This window comes from Sciurus carolinensis, unplaced genomic scaffold (genome assembly GCF_902686445.1).
Source record: "Sciurus carolinensis unplaced genomic scaffold, mSciCar1.2, whole genome shotgun sequence".
In the NCBI taxonomy this organism is placed as follows: domain Eukaryota; kingdom Metazoa; phylum Chordata; class Mammalia; order Rodentia; family Sciuridae; genus Sciurus; species Sciurus carolinensis.
In genome coordinates, this window is record NW_025920138.1 from 1,447 (window position 1) to 27,914 (window position 26,468).

At 35.2% G+C, this 26,468-nt stretch overlaps 1 protein-coding gene across 1 annotated transcript; it reads left to right on the plus strand.

Annotated features, from left to right (window-relative positions):
• The first annotated feature begins 7,881 nt into the window (after positions 1-7,881).
• Positions 7,882-25,911, plus strand: LOC124974223 (flavin-containing monooxygenase 5-like). Its single transcript, XM_047537655.1, is given in 10 exon segments — positions 7,882-8,054; positions 8,056-8,083; positions 9,992-10,073; positions 10,076-10,153; positions 11,404-11,545; positions 12,751-12,948; positions 15,910-15,950; positions 15,953-16,261; positions 23,431-23,524; positions 25,716-25,911. Coding segments are annotated over 10 exon segments (1,341 nt in total).
• Positions 25,912-26,468: the final 557 nt, after the last annotated feature.

A 26,468-nucleotide genomic window follows, 5' to 3' on the forward strand; every position in this document is an offset into this window, starting at 1 on the left:
ATAATTTTCATGGAGCTTAAGTTCTAATATCCCCAAGACCATGACTGGAACTATAAAAAAAGACTAATTCTTGCTTAACTAATATTTAGAAATCGAGAAGTGGAAGCATCAAAAGAGACTAAAAACAACCAGTAAAATAGAATGAGAGCTAAGAATATAATATCCCTAAGACCAAATGAATAAAGGTTTCAAGAGTGATGGTCTGCACCAAATGCAGTTAAGATGTGGAGTAAAGGTAGGATAGAAAATAAGCACTAAATTGAACAACATTGTGGTTTTCAATGGTCTTGGCAAGAGGTTCAGTGCCTGACTGGAGTTATTAAATAAAGGGAAGGAGAGAAAAGAAGGTGGAGACAAACTATTTCACCCCTTTTGAAGAGTTTTGATGTAAAAGGAAGCAGAAAATTGGCATCAGTAACTATTATTTTGTTTTAAGATGGTGATGTTAGAGCATATTGAATGCTGATGGGAATGATCCAGTGGAGATAAAATCTAATGATACCAGGGTAATGTTCTTGAGTGAGAGGAGGTGGGATCTAATGCACAAGTAGAGGGGTTGGCCTAGACAGTACAAGGCACAGTTTGAAAAAAATTTGGTGGTGATAGCACCTGAACTGTCCTGACTCTATTGTCTAAATGAAATAAGAATGGAATCTGGTGAGCTTGTGCAGGAGGGTTGTGGGAGGTTTGAGAACAGAAAGATGTGAATCAGTTGTCTAAGGAAGAGGAGAGTGAATGGACAGGAGGAATATGGTACAATTGCCAAGCAGCAGTGAGGGCCACTTGAAGTTGATGGTCAGGAGACCAGCAGCATGGTGTGTGTTGGCTGCAGGTGGGGAAGAATTAGAGAATTGAGTCTTACCAGGGTTGGATATTTGCCAGATGAATACAATAGAGTGATAATAAAGTTGGTCATATCCCCAGTGTCTAGAATTGAGGTGGACATGATAGATAAGATCCCTGTACTTGTGGAGTTCAGGTTCTAGTGATGAAGAAATATAAAAAGAAAAGAAAGTACAAATAAATTATCAGGTAGAATAGTGCTAAGAAGGTAAAGATATTGAGAATAGGGCTGTGTACCAGCTGAGTAGAATGGGTTGAAGAGGATAGCACTGGAAAGGTGACATTCAAATTAAGGTCTGAATGATGGGAAGCCAGCATTGTAAAATCAGAGGAAGAAAGTATAGGTGAAAGGGATCACAAAGGCAAAGTCATTGAGATAAGATTTGTAAGGGTTAATAAATATATTTAAAAAATTGGTGACAGAGCTGGGTGCAATGTAGCACACCTGTAATCCCAGCCACTTCAGAGGCTGAGATAGGAGGATGGCAAGTTCTGGGTAATCCTAGGCAATTTGTGAGACTGTCTAAAAATAAAAATGACTGTAAAATGAAATCAAAGGTATATAAATTAAAAAGCTATGTAGCTCAATGGTAGAAAAATTACCTAGCATATGTGGGGCCTTGTGTTCAATCTCTACTGCTGAAAGAAAAAAAAAACAGTGAAGATGCACATGAAGGAATTTGGCCATTGATAAGCACATGGTTGAAGGTGACAGAAACAGATTCCGGGGAGACTCCCACAGGTGTCTACCCTGGGATATGGATGTTTGTGCCACCACTGAGGGACTATAAGAGATAAAAGCTGGTTTGAGGGAGGGAAGATAATAAATTCACCTTTAGGATGTATTGGATTTGTACCTAGAACAATGTCTGGCCTGTAGGCACCACTGAAAAAGTATTGGTAAATGCTTGAGTGAGGGGCCTTTGGAGCAGTTCAAAAACTTAGGACCTATGATTGTTATAAACTTGAGGAAAAGAGAGAATATTTAACAAATGGGCAAACAAAGACAGAGAAAGTCTAGAAAACTTGTTCAATATTTTCTAGTGAGTCAGTATTAGCTTCCAGAATGAAGTCTAGCTCAATTCCTTTTCCATTCATTGCTCAGGTTATGTAGTCATAATGCTTTTATTAATTCTGTTTTATTCCTCCACAAAAGGGAATGCCCTCTGATAACAACAACCCAGTAAAATTAACAGTAACCAAATCATGTCTTTTTTTTTTTTTTTTTTTTTTTTGCAATGCTGGGGATTGAACCCAGGGCCTTGTGCTTGCAAGGCAGGCACTCTACCAAAACAAGAATGATTAAAGCATAGGTTAGTGAACAGGTTATATTTGCTGTCCACTATGTCCATGGTCTACTGGGTTAAAATAGGATACTAGTTGGCAGCATCTAGTGAGTCAGATATGGAGCCTCAGTAAAAGATGTGACCATAGGGGAAAATATTTCAGACCTCTTCTTGAATTCACAAACTTGGACTTTTGGGCTAAAGTTAGGATTAGGTCAGTGCCCTACAGAGTTGAAAGCAATTTGGGTTTTCTTTCTTCCAGGCAAGAAAGAACTACACTTGACTTTGATGTAATTATATATCTTATGCATCAGATTTATATAATAAATGTAAAACCCAGACAGCCCAAGAGCCTAAGAATATATACCAAGACTGTGCATTTAAGTATAGCAGGAAGTGCTTTACAGAACTCTTGCCCAGTCACCTCTGAGAATTCTCACTCCCTTTTAATACCAAAGGTAAGGGTAAACACTGAAAAATTATCAGAAAATCATTGAGAACACAGGTCAGACATTGTAGATAGCTTTGCACTGAAACTTGTCTGTGTGTCTTTTGTTTGACAGAGCAGTTTTGTTTTCCTATTTCATTTGTTTAAAGTACTGGAATTGAACCCAAGGTTTTATGTGTGTCAGGCAAACACTCTCCTACTGCACTACATCCCCATTCATTTTTATTTTATTTTATTTGGGGCATGGGTAGTCTGGCTAAGTTGCCAAGGCTGGCCTCAAACTGTGATCTTCCTGCATTAGCCTTCTGAGTAGTTATGATGACAAGCTTGTGCCATTGTGCCCAGCTTTTTGTTGTTGTTGTTCTAATTTAATACTTTTTTAAAATTGGTTACAAGCAATTTTACTCTTTTTGGTCCAACAGGAAAACATTTATGCAATCCACCTAGCTAGTCCCTGAAGCCTTTGAGTGTACTACTCCTGGAGTTTAACTTTTACCACAGATTTTCATGTAAGGAGCATGTTATCTCAGCAGTAAAATTGCATAAAGCCAAATGTTCCTCCTCATTCAGCCTATACTGAAATGCTAAGAACAGTCTGTGCCCTTTCTCTTCCTCTGGGTTGATGAGAACCCAAAGCCATTTTATACCCTAAATCCATAAAGCCTTGGTCTTAGGTTTGAAAAATGAACATACCTGTTGCACATATATCTGTATTCCTGAGGTACAGTTGTAACATTTAGCCAAGGAAGTTTACCATTTTGATACCCCAAAATGATCAAAAATGACATGTAAAATAATTTTCAAACTCAGAGGACTTAAGTAATCTGAGAGTGCTTCCGAAAGGCCCATGATACATAATAATTCATAGTGGGGACATTAGTAGTTGTCCTATAACACTGTTGAGAACACTAAATAGACCACTTTTTTAAAAATTATTTTTTAGATGTTGATAGACCTTTATTTTATTCATTTATTTTTATGTGGTGCTGAAAAATAAACCCAGTGCCTCACACATGCTAGGCAAGTGCTGTACCAGGGAGCCAGAACACTAGTCCCACCTTTTTTTTTTAAATAAGAAACAAAACACAAATTTGAATTTCCAGGGTATTGTAAAAGACCAAAATACTGTAGCTGGAAATAAATCTGGAGATCACCCAACTGTCTGCATCTCACCAGTAAAGACTCAAGAGATCAGGGGCTATCCTTTATGGTTGAGGTTCCATGATAATCTCATTAGCTTGTGAAGTCCACAGGCATAGTGTTTTTCCCATTTTCATAACTCATAGATGTGGTCTCTAAAAGCAAACAGAACCACAGAATGTACTTTATCTACTCAATTATAGTTCATGCATAGCCAACTTTGGTAGATTATATTCCTATTCCCAACTCTCCATCTTCTCCCCTACAGGATTACTGTGCATCCAGACCCTTAGTCATGTGACTTTCTGTGTCTCTCAATGTACAGAACCCATGTGCTTTGTTTTGGAATGTTTATGAACATGATGTATGAGTTGAAGCTTTAAATGTGCCTGCTTAGTTTGTTCCTACTGCCTGCTATGAAAGTTATATAAATCAAATAAGTGCCATAGTGATTAAATATTTTCCTAAACTTCCATGTAAATTTTAATTCATATCATTTCAAAAAGTATATGTTTATAGATTTTGTGTGTGTGTTAATGTCATCACCTGTAGAGGTGGAACTAGAGTTGTGCGTGTGTTCTCCTTCATCATGCCTCTTTATGAGTCCCATATCTCCTTTCCATGTTAAGTCTCCACCTTAGGTCTTCTGCTAATAAGGTAAAGGTAACTGTTGTTTAATTCAATGGCTATCTTGCACATGTGTTTGGCCCTTAGCACCTAGAGTTGTATTTATTGTTTGGGAAATTATCTGCTATTAATATTTTCTTTTTTTTAATTTTATATTTTATTTGTTCTGTTTAGTTATACATAACACTAAAATATATTTTGGTATATTATACATACACGGAGTATAACTTTCCATCGTTGTGCTTGTGCATGATGTGGAGTTATACTGGTCATGAATTCATATGTGAACATAGGAAAGTTATGTTTAGTTCATTTTATTGTCTTTCCTAATCTCATTTTCCTCCCTTTCCTTCATTCTCCTCTATCTAATGTACTTCTATTTTTCCCTTCCTCCACCTTATTGTGTGTTAGCATATGCATATCAGAGGGATATTCAGCCTTTGGTTTTTTGGAATTGGCTTATTTCACTTAGTATGAGAGTCTCCATTTCTGTCCATTTATTTGCAAATGCCATAATTTTATTCTTCTTTATGCTCAGTAATATTCCATTGTGTATATATACAACATTTTTTTATCCATTCATCTGTTGAAGGACATCTACATTGGTTCCATAGTTTAGCTATTGTGAATTGAGCTGCTATAAACATTAATGTAGCTGTGCCACCATAGTATGTTAATTTTAAGTCCTTTGGGTATAAACCTAGCAGTGGGATAACTGGGTCAATTTGTGGTTTTATTCCAAGTTTTCTGAGGAATCTCCATACTGCTTTCCAGAATGGTTGCACCAGTTTGCAGTACCCCCAGCAATGTATGGGTGAACATTTTTTACCATATCCTTGCCAACATTTATTCTTACTTGTATTCTTGATAATTATTATTCTGGCAGGAGTGAAATGAACTCTCAATGTCATTTTAATTTGTATTTCTCTAATCACTAGAGATGTTGAACATTTTTTATGTTTGTTGTGTGCTATTAATATTTTCAAAATAGTATAAATTAATGTACACATGAATTACTAGAGATTCTCATGAATTAATTTGGAGTATATCAAAATTCTCCATTTCTGAAAAGCCCTAAGTGATATTTATGCTGATGACCAGATAACTATTTCACATAGTAAAGTTTTAAAGTATAGACAGATAGACAAATATATGCCATGTGGGCACAATATAATATAAAATGTTACTGTTACTGCTTAATCAGAAAATTAAATAAAATACACCCTTTAAAGAAATATGTTTTTAAGAAAACATAAATTTCATAACTCCTCCTTTCTCAAAAGATGGCAAAAAAGAGATAAGACAATAAATGGATAGAAAAGCACTTAAAAGTATATAGTTGTCCACTTTTGCTACATATTTAAGAATTAATCACTGGGAGAATATTAACAAAAAATGATGTCAGCCCATTCATGAGATTCTGGTTGTGTTGATCTGGAGTCCCAGTAAAGCTCTCTGCTAGGTAATATAGGAAATGTGAGCAGTTAAAATGTTAATTAGGGCAGAGATATAGTCATAACCACACCTTACATGAATACTTTGGTTGAAATAGGTAAAATAAATAAGAAAGACTTGAAAGGAGACTCCTGAAAACCTTATTGGCAGTCAGAAAGAAATAATTATGGGGCAGACAAATGAGCATGATCAATTTTGGATTTCTAGACTAAATAATTCTTTAATAAGAATTGGGAGGAAAATAAACCTGAATGTGGACAAATCCAACACTCTATTTTGTGCATATTTAATGTTTTGTAATACCCAATCTCCTAATATTTATTTATTTCTGTAATATAAAGGAAGGAGAGGGTCCAAATTGGTTAAGGTGATTTTCTATAACCATAAAGAATTTAAATGTAATAGATTTGAAAACCTGTGGTTTGTGACATTTCAGTGACAGAATAATAGACTGGATTCATATTGCATTATTTTATTGGATTACCACCTTAACCCCATGAAGTAATTAATTGGAGATTTTTGAGGAAGCAAAAAGTTTGTTATAGGAAGGAAGACACTGAATTAGGGATTAATATCATCTGAATCAGTGTTTCTAGGTTTTCATGTGCATCTGAATCAGTTGAGGATTTTGTTATGTTAGTTCTGATTCAGTAAGTCTCCAGAGGGGCCTAAAATTCTGCATTTCTAAAAATGTCCCTAGTGATCCCCTTTGTGCTGGTTCACAGACCATACTTTGGGTAGCAAGGATCTAGTACTGTGGTTCTCAAATTTCAGTTATTTTTTCTTAAGCATTTAACTTGTTTTCTTTTTATTTTATGAATAATGCTGACAGTAACATCCTTTAACAATAATATTTGCAAGTCTGAATATTTCTTTAAAAGGCTATGTAAATTTTAAGAATTTTTATATACATTGCAAAATTACTCAGAAAATATTGTACTAACTTATACTCTCCCTAGTATGTTTTGATCTAACCCATTTTTACTCATTGAAATGACTGCAACCCAGCCATAGTAACAATGGGGTAAATGACAACTTATACTGGAAAGAGACTTAGTACACTTTCTTGAGAGTAATGTCTCAATATATATGAAAATTCTTGAGACTTATTCATTCAGCTGGAAAGTTCTCACTTGGAATTTCTTGTGGTTGCCATCCGATGAGAGTTAAGACTGAATTTGATGTGACTACTTTGTTCACATGTTTAGAACTTTAGGTGGGATAGCTACAATTTCTGGGGGATATTTGAATATTTCTCTATCCTAGATATTTTCTTCCATGTGCCTAGGCTGGGCTTCCTAACAGTATTGTGGTCTCAATGTAGTTGGAGTTTCTATAGTAAAAATTTAGATTATCCCCAAAAAGCCAAGGTGTTCAAGTCTTAGTATCAAATGCAGCATTCTCCAGAGGTGGGTCTTTTGGGAAGTGATTCATTAATTAGAGTTCTGAGAGTTCTGACATCATCAATGGATTAATTCATTGACATCTGAATGGATTACTAGGCAGTGGTAGAAATTGTAGGCAGGTGGGACATCATTGAAAAGCAGATCATGGGTTCAGGGGGGTTACACTTGGGGACTCTATCTTGTCCTGGGCCTCTTCCCCCAACCCCTGCTTTCTGGCTATCATGAGCAGAGAAGCTTTCCTCTGCCATATCCTTCCACCATAATTTTCTGCCTTGCCTGAAGTCAAAAGCAGTGGAGTTGAAACCTGTAAATCCATTAGCCAAAAGAATTCTTTCTCATTGTCAGGTATTTGGGTCAGAGCTACAAAAGCTAACCTGTTACATGGATGCTGGGTTCCACCAAAGTGAGCCTTCTAAAACACCCAGGTGGAAGTTGCAAGTCTACTTATTACTTAGTATTGAAAGTCATTCAGTGCCATTTCAACTGTATACTGTTGGTCAAAAGCAAGTCATAAAGATACTGAGATTCAAGGGGAAGGATGTACACAGAAGCACAAGTACTGGGAGATGTGTGGAAGTGGTGTATTTGTGTCATTTGTTTGAATTGGCATTTATTCCAGGAAATTTTAACTGTTCACTGGCTATTTGTAAATCATGAAATTAGTTCTCAAGTTGCCATGAATACTTCTAATTTACTGCAGGAAAATTCTGAAGAAGGGAGAGTCAGTATTTACAAATTGGTGATCATCAATATTTCTAAGGAGATGATGTGCTTCAGTGACAACACCATCCCAGATCATTATCTTAACTTCATGCACAATTCCCAGTATTTCAGGATGTATGTCAAAGACCAACCTTTTAAATTATATCCAGTTCAAGGTAAGCAGCTTTTGCGTGTCTTTGTGTTTGAAGTTCTTCTTCAAGTAAATGAATAATGTGGCTTCATTTACCAGTGCTTATGTGTAAGTATTAGCTTGATATTCTCAAGTACAAAGACTTCACTCTTTGTTCTCTCTCTAAAATACTCCTGGGAAAGTCTCTCATATATTTTGGCTGCAGGTACAGAAAGATACCTGCTACCAGTATTTTCATTGTCTTCATTTCACACTCTGCTTATAATAAAGAAGATGAGGGGAATGAATAGGTATGGGAACTTTAAATATTTCTGGTTCCACAACTTTTTCACTATTGCTTTATTCTTTTATACTTTCTGAGGCACTTTTTAATGCATTATTTTATATGATCACCAAAACAACCTGGTGAAGTACTTAGGGACTGGAAATTTATTGAGGAAGCAAAAAAGTTAAATCCAGTGGAGAGAGTAGAACACTGAATTAGAAAACAAAACCCTGAATTCTGGCCCTTGTTCTTACCACTAATTAACTTGTGACCTGAGATGAGTTAATTTCTCAACTTGAATTTATTGTAATTTTCTTTTTATGTAAAAAAAATATGATTGTACTGTATGACTTTTGGTTCTTTCCTTCTCTAAAGTCTGCTGTGATTTTTCCATAATTTATAATCATAACCATAAACAGATAAGTCACTTGACTTAAAGCCAACCTTCCACCTTTTTCTGTTTATCAACAATAATAAAATGGTAATATCAGTGACAATTTCCAAAGCCAGTCATTTACAGCCCAGTGGTGCATCTCTGACCTGTTTAAGTGACAGTTCTTGAACAAGTATGTTAGTGTACTAAGTAGTGATGATGCAAAGACAAAAAAACACATAAGTAACTTAACTAAGTAACTGTATTTAAAGACACAGAAAAATGGAGAAAATTATTATCATGCATATAAGTAATAAACTAAGTGATAAGTGCTATAGAGATCTATACATTGCAGCTCAGAAGAGGGATGTTTAACCCATCAGGGAAGAGGAGTCAAGTTCCAGGGAAGATTTTTAGAGAAGATAATGTTCAAGCTGTCTTGAGTAGAAAGGAGTCTACCAAATGAAGAAGGAATAAATGGATGATCCAAGTAGAAGCACCAGCTTGTGAAAAACACATTACAGGAACTATAAATCATACAGAATGGTAAAGGCTTAGTGTCTCTATTATTCAACCAAGACATTATAGCCAAGGCCATAGAAGCTCATTGGAATGCATTCTTGATGTTTCCTTAGGCTGGCAGAGTAACCCATATTTATTGCTTTTTTTTGAAAAACTGAAAATTATATCACAGATTGCCCTATCTCACAGCCTCTTTCTCTATAATTACTTGTAAATTGGGCATATGTGAAAGGCAAAGAGAAATTTATTTAAAAAAATAAGAACCACTGAAATATTTTCCTGCTTTAACTTGAAAGGGAACCTCATAGTCACATGTTTGAGGTTAGTCAAAGAGAACAGGATTTGGGTGTCAGAATACATCAGAGAGTTTGGGGATGTCTGGGGTTAGTGGAGGAATAGGTGTTTAGTGCACAGAGTGTCACAGAAGTACAGGAGAAATTCAGGATTTATTCAGGTGCTACAATGCCTTAAAGCAGAGACTAAAAATCCTCACAAATCCTACTTTTCTAGAGGCACAGGAGAGTACATTAGTCTGTCAACTCCATTTTACATTATTTGCCTTATAGAAGTCTTCTCATTCGGACCACAACCTCAAACAAAACTGTTCTTTATGGAGTGTGAAAATCAAATATTCTTCCAAGGATGCTAATGATGTGATGGTGCCTGTGGTATTAACCTTTTGTGTAATATTTTGCAGGATATGTCATATTTGGGAAGATATACAGTGTACTGCCTATGGTTACTGTCCCCTGTGTATGTTACTTTTCTTTCAGACCACTGTGTACAGTGTGAAGGAGAGGCCTGATTTCTCTAGTTCAGGCCAATGGGAGGTGGTCACTGAGTGTGAGGGAAAAAGAAGGTTAATGTCTTTGATGGAGTCATGGTTTGCACTGACCATCACACTAATGCTCACTTATCCCTGGAAAGCTTTCCAGGTGAGTGACCTACCAGAAAGGATGTTAACCCTTAAGCCATGCCTTTGACACTGAGGAATAGAAGGTTGTGGTCTGTGATTTTTACATTGTGGTAAAATAAGGCTTACCCTAATTGTGCATGTTCCCTTGAAAATGAGATAATTTGTATTATTGCCACTTGGGCAATGGTAATTGTAGAGTTTAGAGGTCTGTGAACAATCATGCAACCATGTAATGCCATTTTAGTCAAGTCTGGAATACATACAGAATGGTGATCCCATAAGATTATAATGTGGACTGAAAAATTTCTATTGACTGAGTCGTATCATAGTCATTGTAATATCATGGTGATGTTGATGTACAAACCCATCTGCACTATCAGTGGTATAAAATTATAGCTCACACAATTATGTATGTGGTACATAATAATAATAAACAACCATGTTACTGGTTTATGCATTTACTGTACTACATTTAGTGTAGAGTATACTGCTTCTACTTATAGAAACATTTACTGTGAAGCAGACTGCCATGTTACATGAACTAGCCTCACATGTCTCATGTTTACTGTGGGTCTTGATTGCATCAAGAGGCCACATCGAGTGACTGGCCTAAACAATCTATGCTTATGTAAGTACTTTTGTGATGTTTTCACAGGAATGAAACCAACTTGCAGCTAATTTTTGAAAACGTATGTATTTCTGACAAGTAGAACATGATTGTATTTAGTTTCAAAATGACTTTGGTCTTCTTAAGGATCAAAAAGGAAGACTGTGGAACTGTTACACAGCATTGGTTCAGATGTGGAATTTTTCAGCGATTGAGGAAACAAACAAATATTGAGTTTCTAAGGGTAAATGAAAGCTTGAATAATTTAGTTTCAGTTTGGGGTCTGAACTTTCTTTTTTAAAAAATGCACTTTATGTATATTCTAGAGTATACAGAAACATATATACTCTAATTGAAATGGGAGTATGTATCTAAGGGAATGAAAAGACAAAAGAGAATGGCAGTTTTCTGAGGCAGTTTGGATTTGTGAGACTGCAAATACAAAATACAAGTTACTTATGATAAAGCAATCACAAGTTACTATTCTGGGGCTATGGAAGAAAAAAATAAGCAAAAGTATTCAGAATGACAAGAATAGCTGAATAAAGGGAGATCATATGGAGAATATGTACTTCAATTTTAAAATCTAAAAAAGAATGATTTTACAAATGATATCCATCACATAAAGTATCATCCAAAAATTATTTTCTGTTCTCTTGAAGGAATTGAGAAGTTCAAAGCACAATACTTCCATAGTCAAGACTATAAAAACCCAGAAGCATTGGCTGGAAAAAGAGTCTTTATAATTGTTGAGAATTCTGGAGTAGATCTGGCTGCAGAGATTAGCTACACAGTCAAACAGGTTTGAGTCAATGATTTACTTTGCTTCATTCTATCTTCAGTTTTATCAAGAAGGTAGAACCAACAAAGTATGGATGGCTGCACATTGCCCATCAGTACCAGTGGCAATTATGAGGCTTGGTTTCACTGCCTCAATTGGCATATGATTGATGCTAATGGAGGGGCATGATTACTGGTTAGAATTCCACTATTCAGTTGGCTTTATACTAAGGAATAAGTTCACTGCTTCAGGTTGCACTCAGAATCCCAGTTAGGGCTGGGGCTGTAGCTCAGTGGCAAAGTGCTGGCCTGGCATGTGTGAAGCACTGGGTTCCATCCTTAGCACCACAGAAATATATATAAAAAAAAAAAACAAAGGCATACTGTCCATCTACAACTACAAAAAAATTTTTTTTAAAGAATCCTAGTTAGCCTCTCCCTGGATTTGATGTAGACCAGGTATTTGCTGGAAGAGGTTGTGTAAAGGCAAAATTGAGAGTGTTAATTGTCCGTTGGCCAGAAGAAATGCCATGTTCTCATATTAAAGGAAGGTACATTTTGGTAATTAAAAATGTTTACTTAACAGGATGGTGGTTGAGTTTCCTTTTTGCCACTCAAATGGAAAAAAAAGAAGCAATCTAATCTTTCCATAAACATATGGATATCAACACTTACCCACTGAGCAACTTCCCCAGTCATTTTTGTATTTTATTTAGAGACAGGGTCCCACTGAGTTGATTAGGGCCTTGCTAAATTGCTGATGCTGGCTTTGAACTCGTAATCCTCCAGTCTCAGCCTCTGGAGCCACTGGGATTATAGGCATGTGCCACTGAGCCCAGCCTATTCCATGGTTTTTAATGAGTCCTATAGGTGGTAAGTGCTAGTGAAGTTCAGAGAATGGAGAGAGAATTCTCAGCCTTAAAGTCAGTGGTGTTCTCATAGAGGAAGCCAACTTGATCTGGATCTTAAAAATGAATGGGCTGAGGAGAATTTAAAGGAGGAGAACTTTTCAAGTACATTAACTTTAAACAGAAACATAGTAGTGGATCACAGTGAGATATATTCTTGGACAGTGTTTGGGAATGAAAATGGCAGGAAATTTTTTAAAAAGATTGTAAAGAACTAAAATGCCACAGTACTGAGATTGAACTTAATCTTGAATAAAGTGGGAGTGCTATCAGATTGTGAACCAGAATGATAAAAGTAAACAATATTTTCCATAACTTAGGATTCCTCAGCACCAGGAGTGGGGCTTGGATCCTGAATTGTGTAGGGGACCATGGATATCCTTTTGATGTGGTACACTTTTCTCAACTTAATTATCTTATATCAAAGATATGTGGCCAAGCACTAAATAAATACATTTTTGGAAAAGGTATGAATCAAAGATTTGATTATGAAACATTTGGCCTGAAGCCTAAACACAGGTATGTTCTCAGGATGGGAATGGAGTTGGTAATGCCTAAGATACAAGAACAAGGACTGTTCACACAGGCTAACAGAGCTATCTCTACCCATACATTAAGAAAACCCAGACAATTTGAAATTCAATTTTTACCATATCAACTACAGAAGATAAAGATCTCCTGGTCTAGAGGATTTCTGTCACTTATTCTCATTGGCATTAACCATTTTCTTATCCTTTCAGGTATCAATTATTTTTATATTGTGCCCAACAACAACAAAAAGTCAGTACAGGGCAGTGCATCATTCAGTCAGTCAACAAATATGGGGCATCTGTTGTGAGTAAGACATTATATTGGGCATGACACACAGAGATAAAAGACATGATAATACAAATAATACCTTACCTTTTTTGAAGAGTTTTAAAGACAAGCACAGTGATGAGTTATATGTATTATCTCATTTAGCCCTCACAAATGTCACTGGGGTTCCATACCTTTTTATGTCCATTTTATAGATTAAAAAAAATGAAACTAAGAGAAACTAAGTAATTTGCCCAAGGAAAATATGAGTAACAAATGGAAGACTTCAGAATGGATCTTACTTTAAAAATATAAATGAGAAGACAGACAACAGGATATGACAAAGAAATGCATAGGATGCAGAATATAAAAAATGAGGTTCTCAAACAGCCAGGAGGAACATTATGAAATCATTGTTATATACTGACTTTAATGTTTTTTTCTGTCTAATTTCTCACTTTTGAAATTGTTCAGATCTACAGAAAAGCAGTTCAATAATGAAAACATTGAACATTCATATAACTTTTACCTAGATTCACCTGTCAAATATGGCCATATTTGTGTTTTCTGTTTTCCCTTTTAGAAGATAGGAAGATCCAAACAATATGTAGCATACATACATACTTAAATACATTTTTTTAAAGTAAGTCAAAATCATTAATATATACCTAAGAAAAAGGACACTCTCTTATATACCATAATACAATTATCACATTTGGGAAATTTAACATTGATAAAATACATTATCTAAAATGTTGGCATATTCAGATTTCCATAGATGTCCTGATACTATTTTTTCTTTTTTCTGTGGGTATTAGGGATTGGACCCAGAGTCACTTTACCAATGAGTTACATTCCCAGCCCTTTGTATTTTTTGAGATAGGGTCTCACTAAGTTGCTTAGGGCCTTGCTAAATTGTCTCAGCAATTTGAAATTAATTAGTGAAATAATACTTGGATGCTGTGTTTCCCAACAACTTTTTCATATAGTTATTTAAACAATGAATATCTTTTGTAGTTGCAAAACAAATTGAGGTGTTATGGAATAATAAGAGGTAGGTAAATGGTGTCAACATGTAGCATTCTAATTATAATATTTTATAATATTAGAATATTATATATATTATATAATATATAATATTAGAATAGCAAAAGACACATTATAGCCTGAGACCTGCACATAGTCTGATATATCTAGACTATATGGCAAAGATAGAAAAGTAATTGAATATATCTCCAGGTCTATCAGGTAAGAAATTTTTTGTATGCTCTGCCAGATAAAAATGTTTTGGGGGTTGGGGATTTAGCTCAGTGGCAGAGCACTTGTCTAAAATTTAAGCAAGTGAGAGATATAATAATAAATCTAATAAAAGTATTGTAGAATGACCACAGCACTTGACCCAGTAATAGTCTTTCTAGCTTTTTATTTTGTTTTCTAAGTTGAGGATCCTAAAATCATTTTTATTTGCCTTTCTATTCTAAGGCAAATGGTATAGAAGGCAGATAGAATGGGAGCCCTAAAGACAACTGTAATAGTTCAGGGGAGATAGGGAGGAAACAAAACTATACTGGGTAATCTTTCTTTTTAAAGGTTGAAGAGCATAAGCTTGGTAAGCAGATATGAGAGAGTTTTGTGACTTGGCCATCTTTGTAAATGGTGGTACTGCTAGAGAAAGGGAATAGGTTTAGAGAGAAAAATAAAATCATGAGTTTGGGATGCAGAAAAGAATCTTCCTAAAGATAAGAATCAAAGCAAATTAAATTCAATAAATCAGGTATAGTTGTAAAACATATAATATTTCTGAGGCTAGGCCAGGAAGGTAATGGAATGAGGACTGTCAGAGCCCACTGACTTAAAATTCAGAAATTAAGACTGTTTTAAACCTGAATTAAGACTTTTTTTTTAAAAGACCCAAGATACTGGAAACCTGACTTACTTATTTTGATACCCTTATTCCACGCTGTCACTAGAAAACACTACTTAACAGATCCAAAGTATCCCAACATACTTTATAGAAAGCTATTTTAATAGAAATTCTAAAATTCTAGGCTGCATAACATTGGTCAAGTCACTTCACTTCTCTTGACTTTGGTTTCCACACCTATAGAAACTAGATAATAATGCCTATCCTATCTCCTTCATAGAGTTTCTGTGACTGTCAAGTTAGTGCATGGGAATGTAATTTAAATTTGAAATTGCTATATGGATGTAATTTATTACACAGTTTGGGAAATAAAATACTAAATCTACCTCTTGGGCCTTTGGAATTAGAAATGGAACTAAACAGAATATTAACAGACAAGTTCTGCCAGACTTAATAATATGTGGACAGAAACTATTTGCCTATGGCCTTATTATACCCACAGAGTGTTAGTATTACTTAAGAAACCACATATGCATTCCTCAAATAAGACTCTTCTTCCTTCGCTTCTCCAGGACATTCTCCTATGAGTGACTTCTAGGGTTCAATTTTTGCCCTGAAAAACTGATGTAAAGTTGAACTGGTATAAAGTAGAACTTTTCCAAATTTCATTGGTAGACTGAGTGTAAACCATTGACATATGGTTTAACCACCTCCACCAAAGCAAAATTTACTTACATGATTTATTTCTCTCTTTTCCCTTCATTCCTTCTGTCTTGGTCACTCTCATTTCTCCTCTTCATCTTTATTGGCACTCATAGAGCTCTGAGTCAGCATCCAATAGTAGAAGATGATCTGCCAAATATATAATTTCTGGCTTGGTAAAAGTGAAAAGAAAAGTGAAGGAATTCACAAAGACAGCTGCCATATTTGAGGATGGCTCCAGAGAGAATGACATTGATGTTGTTATCTTTGCCACAGGCTGTAGGTTTGCCTTTGCTTTTCTTGAAGTTTCTATCAAAGTGGTGAAAAACAATATATCCCCATATAAAAAAGATCTTCCCCCCAACCTACAAAAGTCAATTCTTGCTATCATAGGCCTGATTCAAACCTTAGGAGCCATTATGTCCATTGCAGAGCTCCAAGGACACTGGGCCACTCAAGCATTTAAAGGTAAGTGACTATAAAAATTGGCTACTTAATTACTTGATGATGCTTAATTGTGTTTATGTACTTGCTTTTAAATAGCAGTATGTATGACTGAAATCTTGAGGGTTGCATAATATCTGGCATAAAGTTAGTACTACAATGTTTATATTTAAGTGACTCTAAAGTAGTAATTTATAACCATAAACATATATTAGAATCAGCTGGAATATTTTCCAAACTAAGATGTGCTTTGATCTCATCCCTGGTGATGCTTATTTAGTACATCTAGGTGGGACAGGCATAAGAAATTTGACAAAATTGTTCCCCAGATGATTTCACTCATCTATTTTTTGGACAACTGGCATGTATTTGTGAAGTAAAAGAATGCCATCTTTCATTATAGAGAATGTCAAATATAGAAATGGTGTAACTTAATTTCAGACAGCAGGTTAACACCTGGTGGGAGACTAGTCCAGAATATAGAATATTCAACTTTCAAGTCCTCACACCATCTTTACAACCCTTCTTTCAGTTTTTGCTAGGAATACTAGTAAAAAACTTTGAGGTTTGCAATAGTAGGCTCAATATGAGTCAGCAGAGGATAAGGCTTCTAAAAGGCATGGTTAAATCTAGCATCATCAAAATATTATTATGTCCCAGAACACATAATTGTTCTCTAAACTGATCAGACTACCACCTGAAAACATTATGCAAGAGAAACTGGAATTAATTGAATAAGGAGAAAGATAAGAAAGATTTAAGGAATGTGAAAATATATCATTTGAAATACAGATGAGTTTGCTGGAGAAGTTTAGGCAAAAGAAGTTAAAATCTAGGGGAGATCTGAGAGTTCCCTGCAAATATTTGAAGGAATAACCTACTTAGTAGGGCAAAGAGTCAAACTATAACCAAGGAGTAAAATCTTGATGGTTGCATAATATCAGCTTAACATTAAAACATAAAAAAGACAAGAAATTTTCCTTTTTTGTCCATATAAAGGTTTTTTCTTAATTTGTTGTTTTTAGATATACATGACAGTGAGGTGTATTTTGACATATTATACATATATGGAGTGCAACCCATTCCAATTTGGATCCCATTCTTGTGGTTGAACATGATGTGGAGTTACACTGGTCTTGTATTCATATATAAGCATAGGAATGTTATGTCTAATTCATTCTACTGTCTTTCCCATTCTCATCCCTCTTCCTTTCCCTTCATTCTCCTTTGTCTAATCTAGTGAATGTCCATACTTTTCCTCCCTACCCTCCCCTATTATGAGTTATCATCCACATATCAGAGAGTACTTTGGCCTTTTATTTCTTGGGACTGGTTAATTTCTTTAAAAATTTTTTTTGTTGTAGATGGACATAATACCTTTATATTGTTCATTTATTTTTTCTGTGGTGTTGAGGATTGAACCCAGGACCTTACACATGCTAACCAAGGGATCAAAAATTGAGCCACAACCCTAGTCCTGATTTATTTCACTAAGCATGATATTCTCCAGTTCCATCCAATTACTGGCAAATGCCATAATTTTATTCTTCTTTATGGCTGAGTAATATTCCATTGTATATATATATATATATATACCACATTTTCTTTATCTATTCATCTGTTGAAGGGCATCTAGGTTGGTTCCATAGCTTTGCTATGATGAATTGAGTGTTATAAACATTGATGTGGCTGTGTCACTGTAGTCTGCTGATTTTAAGTCCTTTGGGTATAAATCAAGGTGTGGGATAACTGGGTCAAATGGTGGTTCCATTCCAAGTTTTCTGAGGAATCTCCATACTGCTTTCTACAGTGGTTGCACCAGTTTGTAGTCCACCAGCAATGTATGAGTGAACATTTTCCCCTACATCCTTGACAACATTATTGTTACTTGTATTCTTGATATATTTCTGACTGAGAGGAACTCTCAATATAGTTTTAATTTGTATTCATTTCATTACTAGAGATATTGACCATTTTTTCATATTTCTTGACCATTTGCATTTCTTCTGTGAGGTGCCTATTGGGTTCCTTTGCCCATTTATTGATTGAGTTTTTGGGGACTTTTGGTATTAAGTTTTTTAAATTCTTTTTATATCCTGGAGATTAATGCTCTGAGGTGTAGGTGGTAAAGATTTTCTACCATTTTAGGAGCTCTTTTGATTTTTTTCCTTTGCTGCAAGGAAATTTTTTATTTGATACCATCCCATTTATTGATTCTTGATTTTACTTCTGCTTTAGGAGTCTTATGGAGGATGTCAGTCCTGAGCCAACATGATAGAGATTTGAAACTAATTTTTCTTTTAATAGGGGCAGGGTCTTTACTCTAATGCCTAGATCAACAAGACCTTTTCTTCAGCAGCCTCTGAAATTGTGAGAAATCCAAACATAATAGTAAAAGAATTTCACATGACTAGTGGCCATTTGAACAGAGGTGAATGGAGGAGAGTTAAGCCTCAGAATAGAAAGAAGCCAGATGACTTTGGAATTTCTTTCTAAAGAAGAAATTCTTTGATCCTATAATTATTATAATAAAATTTTTTATCATTACTAGTTTTTAATTAAAACTATTCAGTGTTTTCATCAGAATTATAGCTTACTGTTTACTCGTGAGATCGTCATGATGTCAGAGGAAAAAATATAGTGCTATATAGTTAATAGGTAAAAAACATCTTTCCAAATGTTGGAAATGTCTTAATTTCTTATAGTCTCTGCAGTAGATCATGTACTATTTAAGAGCACTGAACCACCAAATGCAAGGTCCCATGGTTGGCTTAATTCTAGTCATATTAAATGGATATTTTAATTAGATCAATTATGTAAGGAGAGAAAAATTCATCTTAGCATGCTTGAAGCAAATGGGACTCTTATGCCAGGCCCAAGTAACTTGCTAAGAGGAACTGGAACCATGAGTATTTGGAAGAATCTGCATTACAGGTATGAGATCTGAAAGAAAATTTACAAAAATCACCGCTTCTTATGGTAGCAGAAGCCTAGTGCACATTCTTCCAGATTTGGCAAAGAAGAAATCTTTAGAAGAATCCCTATGACTTTACCAAACTTCCAACAGGAACCCTGAGTTTTTTATTCTAGCCATGGCTTACCTGTCTACCTACCAAATTCTTGTCTGTTTCATCCCTGAATTTTATCTTCACTAGTTCACCTTTGACATAGTTTCTCCTCATCTTTCAAGTCTGCCCAGCTCAGTCTGTCCTCTGCTTTGGTCTGCCTTCCCTCTACCAAGTCCCATTTTCCTTCTTCCTTCATTCTCTGGAATTATTGCTCTCTTGTCAAGGGAAATATTCCACTCTTTTCTATAACACTGAACCCACATTCTTGCCATGAATGAAATTAAGTTTCTTTGTTCTTTGCTTGTTTTGCCAGTCTCACAAGGGTTCTTTCACTCAGCAACTTTCTTTCCTTGAAAACCATATCAAGTTATACCCATTCTTTATATTACCAGAAGGTATAATGTCATAAAGTGACATTTAGGTTCCACCACAGATTGATATATCCTGCTTCTTCAGGTTCATTTTTTACTAGTTTTTGCCACACATCAAGTCTTCTTGAAGCACTGGATGACTTACTCACTAAGCAACAATATAGCAGATGTCCTTGTACCCAGAGCTTTTGTTTCTGATGTTCTCTTCTTAGTATGCCCTCCCTTTACTTTCTGTTTATACAGGAAAAACCTATGCATATTTCCTCCCTCCTTTATTAGTATATTGAAAGCTCTTTATATAGTCATGTTGATTTACCTTTCTATTCCAAGGCTAGACCAAAGCCTAGCACATAGAAGGTATCTAATAAACGTCACTTCTAATGAATACAATATGGCCCTCAAGCAAATAAAGTTCTGAATTCTGTAGTAGAAACTTCATAAGATCTCAGGTTATCAAGTGCCTTGGCCCATTTCTCTTCATGTTAAAAGACTGAACTTGTTTGGAAGACCAGTACGGCAGTCATTATCTCTTTTCTCTTATAACATTATACCAAAATGTGCAGGGCAAGTCAAAATTTCAGAAAGTCAAGATTACACAAATGCAACATGCCTTACTCCTGAGAGTACACCTTGAAAGACTCATTACCATAGAGCTTAAATTAGGCTATTTTCATTCCTGCATTGTCTTTGGACCCTGGGAAAATAAACTTCAATTCCTCACTGTTCTTCAAAAACATTGTTCAGCAAACATTTACTGATCTCTCAGTATATATGATCTCCTAGGTGCAGAAAAAACAGAAAACAGAAAATCCCTATTTTCATGGAACTCAGAGTCATACAAGGAAGACAGGCAAGAAACAAACATTTAATGTGTTCATTCACTTCACAGATATTTACTGCATCCTAAGCAGATGGTCTAGTAACAAAGTAGAGGAGTTACTATGGGAACAGTGGACAACAAGGACCCAATTCTTCCATGGCTATACACTAAAAGAAAAAGGAAATTTTGATATATGAGTGGGAATACCACTAATATTTATATAAAGTTAGGGGAAATGACAGTAAATTGAGTTATGGGTATTACAAGTAATTGAGAATGTTGGGAAATAATGTAAGAGGAAATAAGGAAAATGAAGTCAGGGGTATTCATAGAGGTGATATCAAGAAAGTTCTTGGCTGCCATGTAAGAGTTTTTTTTTTTTTTTAATGTATGCTATAGAGAAACACTGAAAGATTTTAACTGGGAGAGGAGAACTCAAATCAGATTTGCAATTTAGAATACACTGTTAGAGGGAGTGAAATGGGAGCATCAGTCCAAGTAATATCTCGTGAAGCCTTTAAACCAAAGAAATGGCAATGTAAATGAATAGGAGGAGACAAACTTAAATGAAACTTCATAGGGATTTTTAAAAGGATTTGGTGGCAGTATATATGTTGGGATAAGAGAGAAAAGAATCTGCCCAGGTGCTGTGGCCATTATTGTAAGCTAGGAATATAAAAAGGGGAGAAAGATTTGGAGGGAAACAAGAAATATGATACAATATGTGTCTAAACATGATAATACTGAAAGTTAATGAATTCAAAGAGAGCTGCATCACAGAATGTTGTAAATATTTGTCCATCAAATCTTAACAGATTTTTGTTGTTTATGAACCAACTGCCTGTCACCACTAATAAATAGATTCACCCCCTCCTCCTCCGTAAAGTTTCAAGCTAATAAATGCAAGATTTACTTGTATTTATTTACTCCCTCTGACATGTATTCTAAATTGCAAATCTGATTTGAGTTCTCTCCCAGTCAGAATCCTTCAGTGGTTCTCTATAGCCTACATTAAATGCAAATTTCTTGAATGGTAGCCAAGAACTTTCTTGATATCAACTCTATGAATACCCTGTAAGGAGTAATTGGAAATAAGCTCTCAGAATGTATTTCTTGAGCATCCTAAAAGACCTATGATTAATTTCAAAGGAAACATTCTCATTCTTTCTTATTGAATTATAAATAATAATTTCTGTAGCTAAAATGAGAAAACACATCAAAAAACAAAGTAAACTCTGAGTATTGAATTTATGACTTCTGTGTTTTAGGAGGAGCATATCAGGATAGTTTATGCACTGTGCCCAGAAAAGGGCAACCAGAATGGCAGAGGACATGAAACCTGTTATATAAGGAACCTGTGCTGGTTAGCCAGATAATGAGAAGATTAAAGTGGTTATGACAGGTGCTTTTCACATATTTTAAGACATGTCAGGTGTTAAAATTCAATTCTGTGGCTCCAGAAGGAAGAGCTAGTTCCAAAAATGCAAGTAGAATAGAAGTAGATTTGGGGATCAGTACAAAAAATAATGTTCCAGCAACTACAGCAATCAATTATATCATCTCCTTAGATGGCAGTGAGATCTCCAAGACCAGAGGCTTTTAAGGAGGAATGGGATGATCACTTGATACTGTATTGTAGAAAGAAGGATTGGACTGAGTAAGACACATTCCTGTACCGAAATTCTACATTCCAGAATTTTATAGATTGTGACTATCTACAACTTAGGATTGTGACTTAAATTTTCTACATGGCATAGCTGCCTACATATCTGGTCATAAGGCTATATATCTGGACAAAAGGCTAATGTTGAGCTAGAAGTTGTTTATATGAACTTAAATGTGATTCTGCCTTTGTCTAGCCATGTCCTTGTTGTTAGATCCTAGTACAGGAACTGTTTGTACATTAATGCTTAAATTTATTTGTCAATATTGGGTGTTATGAGTTACCCTTGGCCTTACCCCCCACACAAACTCCTATCTAATAAATGAGGATAGAAGGTGAGGACTTATCTTCTGTAGGACTTTCACATAAAATGTGATTGAAAATTATGTTTACTTCTTTTACTCTCCATTGTATAAAATACATTTGTTATTAAGATACTGTGAAGGTGCATTTCTTCAGTTCCCTCCTTTTTTGAGATGGTGTTTTATTACATTGCTCAGACTGACTGAATCCCTGGACTCAAATTATCCTCCTACTTCAGCCTCCCTAGTACTGGGACTGCAGGTCACCACATCCAACTTGCCTTTTGACCTTGTATCTCATTTTTTATGTGCTTTTAAGACCATTTGTCATTTCCATGTGTCCATATTTCATTTACCAATTCAAAGACCATGTTAGGGAGGAGACAGGTATTTGTTGGCAAAGCAGAGTACAGTAAACATGTTAAGGCAAAGCAGAATAAAGTAAGCTATACATATTGATACAAGTGAATATTCTTTATCCAAAATGCTTAGGACTAGAGGTGTTTTGAATTTCATGTGTTTTCAGAGTTTGAAATATTTGCATATATATATATAATGGCCTATCTTGGAGATGGAACCCAAATCTAAAAATGAAATTCACTTATTTTTATATATACCTTATAAACATTAGCCATAAGGTAATTTTATACAATAGTTTTAATGTGACCTGTTTCTGACTGTGAGCTATCACATGAAGTCAAGTGCTGAATTTTCTACTTGTGGCATCTTGTCATTGTTCAAAGAGTATTGGAGTTTGGAACATTTCAGGTTACTGTTTTTCCAATTAGGTATGCTTTACTTATTATATTTTGATGGTGGCAGGATCAGATAATCAAGCAAACTATAATCTCTTTGAGTACAGAAAATTATCCTATATTTCTTTGAATTTCTCATAACACAGTAATTGTTAATAGGATCATTGTTTTTACTGAGGTAATATACACTCAAATTTTAAATTGTTTTCTTTAGGGCTAAAGAAATTTTCCTCACAAAGTGAAATGATGGCAGGTATAACTAAAATTCAAGAGGAAATGGAAAAAGGAAGAAATTCTCCCAGGATGATGTATGGTAACTTTTTCTACCTATTTCTTAATACAAACAACATTTTACTACATTTCAGTTTCCTCTGGTTAATTTGAGAATTCTGATTAAAAAGGGAACAATATTTGTGACAACTGAATGGGGAAATATCACTAACAGTTTCAACAGTGAATAGAGAAGGAGAGAAAACTCAAGAAAAGGGTATAAAGACTATGTTTAGAACTTAAAAGAAATGTTAGGTAGAAAAAAATCTGATGGATAAAAAAGTTAGATATGTTATTTTGGGAGGAATTACTTGAAGCAGTAATACAGCTGCCAAAGGAAGGAAGAGTATGTTGAACTAATGATAATTTCAAGTCTGTTAAGTAGATTTACAAATCTGAAGTGACTGCTTTGCTGGCTATCATCAGGTGACTAGCACATGTAGGTTAGAGTTGCTTGGAGCATGAAAAGTTCATGTGACATGGTAAGGTAATAACACCAGCTGGATGCTTAGTGCTTTGGAGAACACAATAATTTGGAAGTCTGAACATGAGCTGAATCCTAGGGTTGTTTTTAATCAGAAAATGTTGAAATTGATTGTTGAAGTCCCCAAAATTGTGGTTTTCTGCAATTGACTACACTAACATAACTCCCCTATCTTGGAGGAAGAGAAAGTATTTTTTTATTTAATCTTCTTGTCCTTACCAGGTGCTTTCCTATTTTCTTCCCCTCTTTCATTGCCAAAGCATCTAAAGTTTCTATATCCTATGCTCTCAGGCCTCTCCCCTTGCTCCCCGAAGTCCATGTATTTTAAAAGTATGTCCTTACTTTTGACATTATTCCCTTGAAGGTAATCCATGACCAGGTTCCAATCTCTCACTACTGAGCTTTGCATTTTTAAACAATTTCCCTAGGAGTACTTTCTTTCCCTTCTTTTCTGGCAATAAACTCTTTTATTTGGACTTTCTGTTCTCTTTCCTTTGACTTATTCTTGTCCCACCACCTTCTGACTGTAAGTAGTCCCCAAAGATATAATTTGAACTTTATTAAGGGTTGACAGTTACATTCAACATTTCATGTACATGAAGCTTATTTAATCTTCATAACAATCCTGCAAGGCTGGAACTAGTGAATCCTTTTGTGAAACCTTCATGAAAACTCCAGGTCTTGACCTACTGCTATAAGATAAATAAAAGCATGCATACAAACACCTGAGTTAATATCATCTCCAGAAAGCAAAGCTCTGAAATTCTTTCCTATTTCATCTCTTTGAAACTCCAGCCCCATTTTGATTAAGTACTACTTGACCATCTATCAGTTCCTTCAGAATTCCATCTCAAGAATTCTACCTAAAATTTATTTTCAGTCATTTTTTTCTGTCCTTGTTTTTGGATCCCTCAATCAGCTTAATTTGGCTTTCCTCTTATTTCCTTTGTGTTCCATTGTTTTTTTCTTTTTATTACAGAAAGTAGTAAGTGAAAGTCTCCTAGTAACACTTCTTCCACATATTTTACTGTTCACCTCATTTTCCTACTAAAAAATCTTTTTAGCTCTCCAAAATCACTTGGTATAGTCATTTCATCTGCTTCCATCCGGAGGGCCACTTCCTTTTGTAGGAAAAGTCACCCTTCCTCATCCTTTCAGGATTCCAAGTTAACATTTTCCCTGGGAAGCCCTAATCTGTGGACACTCAACACCCCACCACCATTGCCCTCATAAAATAATTGAGAATCCCATATTTTATGATTCTTTTGGTGAGTTCCCTCTTTAGTATCAGTTTTCTGAATCTGGAATGCTGTCCATTCTTGTTTTCTACTAATTTAGGCATTGACCATAAATATTCTTTGACCCATTCCTGCTTTATTCTTTCACTTTGCTGCTGTTCCCTGATTTTTAATACTTTTCTTTCTTCTCATCTTATCTATATCTTTCACATCCTTCAAGGGTATAGTATAGCCCTCTTTTGAGTGCCTTTTTTTACATTTCTATTATGAGTCAAATCCACAATATTTAGCAAACCCCTTGAGTTCTGTTTCATGTATAAATATCTTATCTCTTACTAGTAGATTTGTAAGGTCTTCAAGGATGGTGTCAAATATCTTTTTTCACTATTTACTACAGCTAATAGTCCAATATAAAATCAATACCAGCACTCAGAAATCACTGATTGATTGACAATCTAATTGATTGTCTTGTTGACAGGCCATGGCTTCTATCTTCTCTACTTTTAGGTATGTGGAGAGCCAACATCATACCATTCAGGGAGACTACATTGATAGCATGGAAGGGATTACTGATTTTGTGGGAGTCAAGCCTAATCTGTCTCTGGCCTTTACTGACCCCAAGCTAGCATTACAGTTATTTTTGGAACCCTGTACTCTGCTCGAGTTTCATCTACATATCCCTGGAAAGTGGAATGGGGTTTGAAAAACCATCTTAACCACAGATGATCATATCAGTAAGCCTATGAAGACAGAAGAATTGAAAAGAGTAATTCCATAGCTTCAACAAAGACAATGGGCAGATTTACATAGCTGTTATTTTCTTTGAGGTGATTATGGTTTATTTTTAGATGTCAATGCTCTGACTTTCATTGGGAAACTCAATCTAGAGATGGCTTCCAAACCTCACAAGATGGAACAACTCTCAGCTTCAAATTTCCCAGAAATTACTTTTATTTCTCTTTCAGAATCATTGATCCTCTTTCTGCTTCTTTCTACAGTGAAATCCTGGGTTTTCATTTGTGTTGATTCATCCCCCCTTACTCTTGTAATCTGCCACTTTTTTCTTTCAATAATTTCTAGACTGTGAGCTTAGGGACTTCTTTAGTCATTTTTATATTATGTCCTTAGGCATGTTGATTATCAAATATTATGGTGGGGACCCTAAGTCAGCATCTCTAAAAAATGGCTGACTCCATGTAATTATTCTGATAGGATCTGATTTTCTATTAAAAGCTCAATTTTTGTTTGTTTTTAATATTA